Source organism: Egretta garzetta, unplaced genomic scaffold (genome assembly GCF_000687185.1).
Source record: "Egretta garzetta isolate BGI_Z169 unplaced genomic scaffold, ASM68718v1 scaffold251, whole genome shotgun sequence".
In the NCBI taxonomy this organism is placed as follows: Eukaryota; Metazoa; Chordata; class Aves; order Pelecaniformes; family Ardeidae; genus Egretta; species Egretta garzetta.
The window spans coordinates 4,985,237-4,995,843 of NW_009258952.1; the positions used below are offsets into that span (position 1 = coordinate 4,985,237).

The 10,607-nt window shown below is 38.7% G+C and overlaps 1 protein-coding gene across 2 annotated transcripts in view; it reads left to right on the forward strand.

The window, feature by feature from the left end:
* STAU2 (staufen double-stranded RNA binding protein 2) overlaps positions 1 to 10,607 on the forward strand; it is a 174,140-nt gene that overhangs the window by 84,939 nt on the left and 78,594 nt on the right. For both annotated transcript variants that reach the window (XM_035890092.1, XM_009634492.2), the window contains exon 12: positions 4,591 to 4,898. In XM_035890092.1, the coding sequence (XP_035745985.1) occupies positions 4,591 to 4,898 (308 nt within the window). The remainder of the gene's footprint in view (positions 1 to 4,590; positions 4,899 to 10,607) is intronic.

Here is a 10,607-nt window from a genome sequence, read left to right on the forward strand (position 1 = left end):
TAAATAGGCTTTTACAGTGAGTGGAGTATAAAATGATAATTTCTCTTTGTGATAATATTTATGTTTTTCAGTCTTGTTATTGGAATAGTTACTTGGTTTTCTAAATTCTCTTTTTTGCTCTCATGGGATTTGTAATGGGCCATACTCTAGGACTTGTTGAAAATCTGCCAGTTCTATGGAGGAATTGTTGTATGTGAAAGTCCTCCATGCCTCTTAAGGTTTTGTCCATTTTAACTTACGTAATAATGAAGTCAGGTTTAGATATGGGTCTAGTTTTTCCTTCTTAATGCCTTACTACAAGATTTTGCCACGTATTTTAAGCAGCACAATATAAGAAGGCTTTATTCAATGTCAATACAGGTAGCATAATCTGAAAGAAAGCTTTTTGATTATTATGTATTGAGTATTGTATTCAGTTCCAAAAGTCCTGATTATGTCTTCATGAACAATCTTTTTTTTCATCCAGTGATGGGTTATTTCAAATATCATGGTGTTAAACTTAATGTATGAGCATGTCATATACAGAATTATATCATGGTTTACTTTTCATTATTACACAAGACATGAAAGTATTCCTTCATGGAGAGGTGGGCCTATGTAAATCTCATGAGGTTCAACAAGGCCAAGTGCAAGGTTCTGCACCTGGGCTGGGGTAACCCCCGGTATCAATACAGGCTGGGGGAAGAAAGGATCAAGAGCAGCCCTGCCAAGAGGGACTTGGGGGTACTGATGGACAAAAAGCTGGACATGAACTGGCAATGTGCACTGACAGCCCAGAAGGCCAACTTTGAGCAGGTCCTCCTGTGTTCCCAGCCAAGGGGACCATACAGAGAAAGAGTTAGGGATAAAAAAAAAAACACTCCAACAGATTTTTGGAGACTGCGTCTACTACTGCTGCTATGAAAAGAAGTGGAATCAAAACATCAAGATTATACTTCAAGGAGAAGATTTGTGAAGGATAGCTGGGCTGTTTTGTACCTTATTCGTACATTTGCCTTGGAGTCTAAACTGTTTTGCAGTGGTCTAGTATGTGACAGCAAAAGTAGACAATGGAAGATCAAGAAATTTATTCTTAGGTAAGACAGGTCTTTGGTGTGGGGGTTGCGGAGACTTCAGAAGATTGTGCGAGACTGCTAACAATTACCGCCAAGGATGAATAAGACATGTTTTTCAAATGTTACTGATTACATCGCATAGCTAGCCTGCATATTTTTATAGCACGTTTGCCCACAGGTTTAAATAATATAAATGGAAATTATTTTAACATGTTTCATGAATGTACCTCTTAAGTTATGTCCAGCAGAAGGTACAATGTTGTTGGTCTGAATGGTAGTATTATAGATCCTGTGATTCCTAATAATTATATACCTTTGGAGTATGGTGAAGATAGTATGGGATAACTATTCAGCAGAGACAAAATTCATTTTTTTTTTAGCTGAAAGACTAACAACAATATGAAAATACTTACCTAGAGATGTTCTCCTGCAATGCAAAAAGGTGTTAGAGGATAGTATTTCTTTCTCCCGTGTTTTTTATTAAAGTGATTATTTGGAGACTAATCAAGATAATTTCTCAACAGCTCTTTTGTTCTTACACTTAATCCTGTGTTGATGTCATACTCCTTGTCTTGTGATAACATCTTTACTACTGTAATTAAACTGTTTTTATGTATATATATATATATATATACACACACACACACACACACTCTTCTACAATTCAACAGAGTTGAAGTAAGCAGGCAACAGTGAGGAATGATATTTTAAAAAATTGGCAATAATACATTAAAAGTAGATAATGAATTACAACTAATATATGCTTGATAGAAGTTTTCAAAGAGACCAAGTTTTTATTGGCTTTTTAAAACAAGTTTGTAAGAAGCTTAATGAAACATAGGCCCTGAATATAAAAAGTTAATAGCTTGCAACTATGTTAATGTAATGTCTGGAATATTACATTACGTTGTTTCTAGAGATAATCAATGATGGTAATATAATATCTGCCTCTCAGAGCCAATGTATGATTTAAATTAATTATTGCTTATGAAGCACTTTGAAGTCTTTAGCAGAAAGGTGTTGCATAAGTGTAAAAGTACTATTATTAATTTAACATCACCATTAGAGTAAAGTCAGTACTTTAGGAGCATTTGCTATACTCTGTTCAATATCTTTTTATTCATCATATGCTGCATATTAGTTATTTTAACATTTAGAAAGCTTAGTAATCTGGAACTGTTCCAAGCCATTGTTCCAGACAGCAGTTAGATATTTGGGTGGATCATGTAAAAACAGTGAAACGGCTGAGAAAGCATCTAAAATGTTTGTTTTAAGTAATATTACATCAATGGAGCAGACATCTGCAGCACTGGACTTGGTTTTAAATGTCTTTAAACTTTTTTTAAGTTAATGTTGTACTATGTTCTTCTCAAATTGATTTGGGGTGGCTAATATCGTATTATTTCTAAACAAGTATGCTGTTTTACCTTTCATTCAGTTTTCATTTCTGTTTCTCGAATATTTGTAGGAAATCAGAGTTACAGGGGCAGGTCTTAGGAGGTGCTGAACACCTGCCACTCAGTGTTATTGCTGCTGTTTGGTTTTGTAACCTATCACCAATTATCAATATCTGTATTATCTATCTTCATTTTAATTCATGTTACCTCTTGTGTAAAACTGTTTATGAGCAGTGATAGGCCTTGGAGATTATAGCCTCAGAAAAAGGGTATAGAATCACTCTATAATATAGTGATTATGCGCTATAAAATAATGCTGCATGTTTACACCATTGTTGTTATCTATAAGTTTATATTCTAAATTGTTGCAAATGAAGAAAAAGAAATTTTAGGAACCCTGTTCTCCATCTTTCCCCGTAGCATTGTCTTGAATTTGCGCTTAGCTCTAGAGTTCAGTGCAGGGTCCACTGGCTTTGGATCCAGTTTTAAGACTGGGTAAAACACCTCTGAGGTTAGAGTTCAGGGTCCAGCCAGGCTCGCCAGCCCACGAAGGCAGGTGGGGAGAGCACTCGGGTGAATAACAGAAACCTCTTTGTGACGTTGTGAATGGTGTAAGCTGATGTTCCAGCTTTCTGAAAGCAATATTCATTTAAAAGCCAAATGTGTGAGTAAATCGATTAAAAGATTCACCTGTAAGCAGTTTGCGGAGTCAGCAGTGAGGAAGTTCGATTTTCACCATGTAGTTGAAAATGAGGATATTAATTACTGGTAATATTTTTTGAGTCTTCTCCTTGTGGTAGATGTTTTATTTAAAAATACTACTTGCACTACTAGAATTAGAGGAACCTTTCTAGGTAACTGGAAATTAATTTTCTTCTCTTCTTTGAATTTAGTCTATATTCTGAGATTAATTTAATATGTACTGCAAATGAATTAAGCATTGAAGCCTTTGATTTCTCTTGGGATTACTAAATCAGTTAACAAACAGGTTTATCAGCCCTAGAATGAACTGCCATATGGCTCAGGTTCATCCATATTATATTCAGATATATACTAGAAGATTGAAGTATGCTGTTAATATGAAATTACACATTTCAAGCTCATTTTTCAATTTATTAATAATAAGAAAGGTTTTCCTCTTGTATCAGCAAACTGGGTACTCGTGTTTCCAACAAAAACTTCATTGTCTATGACAACTAGCAAATTTCAGCCTTAATTCTGCGCATTTCCATGCATAGGAGTATTAGCAAAACTGGTCAAGTATGTACTCCTGGTTTCAAGCAGGTTTAGGGTTGATATTCATGATGACACCTACATATTTTCGTTGTTCAATATGAACGTTGTCCAAGGCAAGTAGCTATTTGCAAACTATAGGATGCCATACATGCAGCTAAATAAATAAATAAATTCTTCTTCATTGCCGAACAGTCAATCTCGTAAGAGTCATTAGCACAGTAACGATGTGGCTGCAGGGCAGTTTAAGGTTATTTAAGCACAGGCTGCTGTTTTAATTCAGCGAATGGTGTAAGCCAGGACTTGAGGCAGTGCTGCTACCGCAAGAAGTTGTCCTGCCCTTCTTCTGCCTCCGACAGCTCCTTCTCACGAGCATCACTGTGTGGTCCTACAGGTGCCGGTGCTGGCACAAGCAGTAGAGCAGCTGGAGAGTACAAACAGCAGCTGGCGGTGGGAGAGGGAAGGACTTCTTCTGGTGGCGGCAGTGCTGACGTAGGCTGGTTAAAATTATTTGTCAAACAGCAGCCTAAATTACTGTATCAGGTAGGAAGCAGAAGATCATAGTGAAATAATGAGCATGCTACTATTTGGAAGCAGCAGCTGTTCTTCGTGGTTTGTAGATCTCCGAACCTTATTTGTTTGTGCTGTGTATTCTGTGCTAGCCACAGTTTTAAAGTCCAGGTTTGTACCTTCTTAAAAAGAGTGGGAGAAGAGGAAGAAGAGGGGTGCTTCAGATGTGCTTTGTTTCTAAATAAATTATGCAGTTTCATTTACAGTTACTGCAGAAGAAGGATTCTGCTTTTAAGTGCTTACTTTGTTTTCCACTGCAAAGTACGTTAATGAAAATAGCCTATGTGTCAAACCCATTCCAGAGTAATGAGAATGATCTTTGCTTTTACTTTCAGCACCAAAGGGAATACTCCATCTCTCTCCTGATGTTTATCAAGAGATGGAAGCAAGCCGCAACAAATCAGCCCCTGGTACCACTGTAAGCTATTTGTCGTCCAAAGAAATGAGCCAGACTTCTAGCTCTTTCTTCAGCGTATCTCCTACAACAAATAGCACAGCTACGATTGCCAGGGAACTTCTCATGAATGGAACATCCCCAACTGCTGAAGCCATAGGTCTAAAAGGAATATCTCCTGCTTCCCCCTGTTCTGCAGTGCAGCCTTCAAAACAGCTGGAGTATTTGGCAAGGATTCAAGGCTTTCAGGTATGGGAGGGGGAAAATGAAGCTCTTCAGCCAGAATCATAGCATTGCCATCAAGGTTTCACTCTTGCCCTCTTGAATGTGGGCATGCATGTAACTTATCTTGTAAAATTAGCTGGTGTCCAAGGCAGTTTCTGGGTCCAGGAGATACAACCCTGCACCAATATACGTGTCCCTCCTTCTCTTTTTTGTTCCTTCCTTCCATTCACCTTACTGCAGGCCATCTTCCTCTCCTTTGTTTATTCTCCTTAAATAATTGCAGGCTTAAATTATGCTTTTTACTTGCACTTCTTTGAGAGTCTTCACCTCTTGGCATTAGAAGCTTTGCATACTGCTCTGGTGTTGGTTTCTCTTTTCGTCTCTGACCCAGAAGGTACCGACGCACCACCTTGACTTTGCGTTTGTCTTCTGGGCCAGGACATTAAAGCCGTTACTCTGCTTCCCACCCTGCACCTCTTAGCTGTAACCTGTAGAACAACGTTTTGATCAGAAGGTGCAGCCTAGGAGCAGACCTGGCGTCAGAGCAATGCAGAATGTTTTTGACATCACAGTCAGTACTAGAGAATGTAAGATGTACTGCGCTGGGTCAGCACATGAGTCCCTCAGCGCTGCTGACCTCTACCCAGCGATGGTGAATACCCTACATTTCATAGGACAGTGACAGCCTCTGTAGTACATCCAGTCATTTCTGCAGTGTGGAAGATGGGAAAAGGAAACCTCTTCCCGATCACCGTTACATGCAAAATTACATGCGTGTATGGATAGTAACTCCTTTTACAGTGTTGCACCATTGGAGGATAGGACCAGCTATGTAGAAACATTCTTTTTTCCTGTCGTAGGTTTTTGGTTTGGGCTTTTTTTTTTTTTCCTTTTCAGAGTTGTGAATTTGTTTCATTTGAAAAGTGGGTTTCGTATGTTCTAGCATATGTAATTTGATCATGTAACTAAATTCTGGAAATGGGAGGTTTCTGTTAGAATTTTTGCATGCCTGGTAATGATTTTTTTCATCAAAGCCCATGTAATTTACAAAGTATGCAGTTGTTGGAAGTGATTTAAAAGAGGCTGCTAGAATTCGAGAAATAGTGTCAGATGTTCTGTTGGCTTAAGCAGCATAGTTAAATTACATTTGCGTACATCGGATATGTGGACTTGACCTAACGCTGTTTCTGTCTAAAATGTACATTCAGCTTCCTTTTGGTCTTCATTTTTAAAATGTCATTTTTGATTCATTAGTTTGAATGTCTCTTAATGCAAGAAACGGTAAAAGCCTAAGCCTCACTGTAGTAGAGTTAAGCTGCTAGTAGGAATTCAGTTTTCCTGGGTTCCTTTTGTTACCTGCCTGCAGTAGAAACAGATGAATTCCAATGAAAAGAAATTCAATCCGTGAAGTTTTCACTGCTCGCTTTCACATCTTGTCAGATTGCTTGTGTCTACTAGTAACACTTTATTTTCATAGAGCCGATGCACAATTTATGTTACTGTTTTGATTCCTACAGTATGTGGTTACTGTAAAATGATTAGTTGTGTTTGTCCTGGTTTTTTTCATGCTTTGATTCTAGATGCTTATGTAGAAATTGTTTTTAAAGGGTCTTATCTTGAGCCAAAAAAATATAATCTGTTTCATCCGTAAACTAGACTACTACTTTTTACTTGGCCCTGTTACAAACCAAGGGGTTTGGTACAGAATCTTGATTATTAACATCGATCCGCTGTGTATGTAACCGATGGTTTTACATCACCTTAGCATGCTTTTTAACACCTCGCTTGAATAAGCCTGGTACCGATGTGAAACTCTGCCACTGCCGGGTGGCTGAGCCGAGGTGGAGCAGTGAACAGAATCTCTGTGGGAAATGGCTCAGTGGCCTGTCAGGTGCATATCACAGGTCTCTTCACCATTTCAGCCTAGAAAGCTCTTTGTGTTTAAGAGTTTAAAAGCCGATTTCTTTACAGGTTAACTTTCTCAGGCATATTTACGAAGTAGAAAACTACTGCATTTGCAAACAGCTAGCTTGTTTCATGTTTCCTGAATGACCCAAAATGATTTTTAAATTGTTAGCATGTATTTGTATTCTGGTCCGGATGATAACCATAGTTTTGTCTTTCATTGACGAACGTATACATTCTGTTCTGTTACAATGTATTTTTGAATTTTTAAAAAAAATCAATAAATACTCATATGATGTTTCATTTGTAAATGTAAAAAAATGTTACTTGCTTATTTGAATGGTTTTTTTGAACTTCTTTAGCTGCAGGGGACACCTCTTTAAAATGTGGTTATTTTATTTAAATTCTTCTAAACTGTTTGTGTATGATCTCAGCCATGTTCTGTTGTAAGCCCTTAATATTAAGAGTTATTGGGACTGATGTATGGAAAAGTACTAAAAAATTACATTTTTATGGTTTATGGCTTATTATTCTAAGGATATTTGCGATTGATAAGCAGCAGCTCAGTGTCACTGAAAACCAGGTGCTTAGCTTGGGTACTTTCAAGGCTGAGGCTTCAAATTACCAGTGATAATTAAACACAAATACTTCAAGCAAGCCTTCACAAACTCTGAATAAAGCATTTTAGGGCTTGCTTCATATTTATGAATATGATCTACCAGTTAATTGTTTTGCAGACTTTGTCCAGAGATGGTTTAAAGGAAAATTCAGCTTTAGTAAAAATGTTTTTTTTAAAGGCCCATGTGGTGTTTTGGCCATTGTTTTGTAACGAGATTAGGAAAGTTACAGTTATTTTTGCTGACTGTTTAAGTGCACTAAATTATTCAGAGAGTTTGTTTAAATGGAAACATTTAGAGAAGCTGTTTACACACGAATAATTTGAGCCTCCAGTTTTTACTGAGCCAAAACACAACTTGCAGGTAGTCCAGCAGGAAATTCCCCTGGGAGTTTCCATGAAGCAAAGACTGTAAAATTTAAAAAGCCACAACTGAGTGCCCACAGTCAGTCCCGGTGCATGGCTGCAGCCGTACTTGGCTTGCTGCATTGGCAGGACATGGAGATCTTCTTAACTTCTGCTCCGTAGTGGCTACATAATAAAACCTCACACACAGGACATAGTTTCTACATGATGTATTCCTTTGATTGCAACGGTTACACAATTTATATCTGTTTATCCCCCCTCCCGCCCCTGCATTGCTTTAGTGGTTAACTGTTCCATTTTATACATTGATAGATTTAAATGATTTATTGTTGGGCATTTCTAAATGTTTCTCGTTTCCCCAACCGGTAGCGAAGGCATACGTTTCTGAGTGACTGCACACACAAGAGAAGTTCTGCTGGATGCTCTAGTGCCAGGTTTACTTGTTGCCCCTACCTTTCAGCACGCGGTCTTGAGGTGGGCCTGAACTGAATTCCCACACTTTGTATGAGGGTTGACACTTTTCCTTACAGTGGCTTTAAACAAAACAAACACTCAGTCTGCTTTGTTGGAGGTTGGATTTGGAAATCAGTCTAGGAGTGCTTGGATGTCACTGCTCGGATAGGTATGTGAGGAAAATTTCAGGGAAATTCAACCCACAGTGGACTTCAAGGAAAGAGCTGTAGTTTTGGTCTGATCTGTATTGTAATTGCAAATTTCTTGGAGCAGGTAAAACTTTAAAAAGCACTTAAATACCATTTTCAATTTTCGCAAGCACTACAGATGCTAATAGCAAGTCCTTTAGAGGTGTAAAATTATCTAAACTGGTCAATGCTTCCTGGGATTTTCATAAACACCTGTGCAGACTAGGTACCTGACTTCCAGTTCAGTTGTAAGCCTGGGCATCCTACGTAATGTTTTGCAAATTTGGGCTGTTGCCCCCTGCTGTGAACGCGTTGCCTGAGGTCAGTCTTACCTGTGAGACTTCTGTGTTGTCTGATGCGGACACCTCCTTCATGTGCTGTGGGTTGGCTGTGGGTTGTCGTTCTGGTGCAATTGATAATGGTGCTTTCTTTGGCATCTGCTCACTGTTTTCGCTGAAGGATGTAGTCACTGACAGGATGAGCAGAAAGGGGCAAGGCTGGCTTCTTCAGACTTGGCATAATATGTGAAATAGCTGTTGGGCGTAGCTTAGGCCATGCTATGACCGTTTCCCGGTCTCGCTCAGATTTAGCTCTGGCTGCTAACGAGTGCAGCACCATGGAACTGGCGCCTGGCTTCCCAAGTAAAGGACGGTGGGTGACCTTCGCATCTGTCCTGCCTGAGTTTGAGAAGATTTGTGAATCCCAACTCTGCTTTTACCTGAGATCTCTTTCTCTTTGACCAGTATTAAATTCACTCTCAGAACTTGTTGGCAGTGTTTATGATAGTTAAAAGAGTTCTTGGTCTTTTTAATGATGAAGAGTTTGGGCCTGAAACCCTTTCTCCAGCAAATCTCCTAGACACAGTCATGAAAATCAGATTTGAGTTCAGTGGAAAATTTTAATACAAAAAAATGAGTGAGGGGTTCAGGGTTAAGCCTGTAAGAAAATAATTGGAACACAAACTATTATCGTCACAACTTTCACATCTTGAAATTTGATGCAATTGCCTTTATCTTCCTTCGTTAATATTTTGTGTCCAAGTATGCCAACTCATTGATGATGGCTGAAATAACAATTTCAATTCAAAAGTTCTTTTCCGAAGCAGGTCACAATTAAGAAATGTTGCTTCGTTAAATTAAAATTCATTGGACTTCATCACTAGGTGGAAGCAGCTTTCCCTTCGTCAGTTCTTGTCCATTACATGACTCGGTGAAATACGGATACTTAATTTGCAAGAGCTCCCTGAGAATCTTGACATTAGCTATTTCCCTTCTTCTTCCTTACCTCTGAAGCTGTTTTTTACCTCATTGAAAGCAATATTTTGTCCCTTTTCAGTCTATTTTTTTCTCTTCCCACAACAAGCAGGACTTTTTCAATTGAGGTTTCATCCCTCTTTGCCAGCACACCAGGGTATTTCTTTTTGATGATCTTCTGTATAACTTAGGACTGGAAAGCTAACGCCAGATCATTTACTGGTACTAATTGTTGTCTCTCTCAAGGCAACAGAGTGACACACTGGTTATGGATTTGGGCAACACTTCAAAATTTTCCATAAACTTGTCACATTCACAAAAAAAGCCATGGTAAATAAGAAGGAGAAGGTGGCTACAGTGAGACATTTACCAGTCTTTTGAGCTCTTGCAGAACACAAATCTCGTAATTAGCTTCAGAAATTGCAAGATTCATTGGTACACATGGCAAGGTTAGGGGGAAAAACAAGCAGGAAAAAACCCCAAGCATTCCCTATTGACTCCAGATTCAAATAGCTACAGTAAGGGGAATTGTGAGACTTTTTTTATTGTTCTGGTGAGTAGAAGTAAGGTGAAAGCATTCTGAGAAATGCTCAGTATCACGTCGCATTCTCAGCAGAATCTCCCTGCTGAGGAGGCTGATAAGGAGAAATGAAAACAGACTACCAAGAATGCTGTGATGGAGGGGAAAGCATCAATAGAGGGCTTTGAAGCAGCATATTAAAATGAAGTTTCCGTGGTTTCCCAGAAAATCAGTGGGCATTTCCTGTCTCTGGGTCTCTGATGGACTATAGACTACCTTCCCATCCCAAATGTCCTCTCTCAGTTTTTACAACAGACAAGCTGCATTTTTTTGTTGTTGTTGTTTTCATTCCCATTCCCTTCTCAGGATAGAAACCAGCAACTTCTCTTTGCTTCTTTCAGCCTTTCTCATGGCTTTACGTAAAGTGCCCCC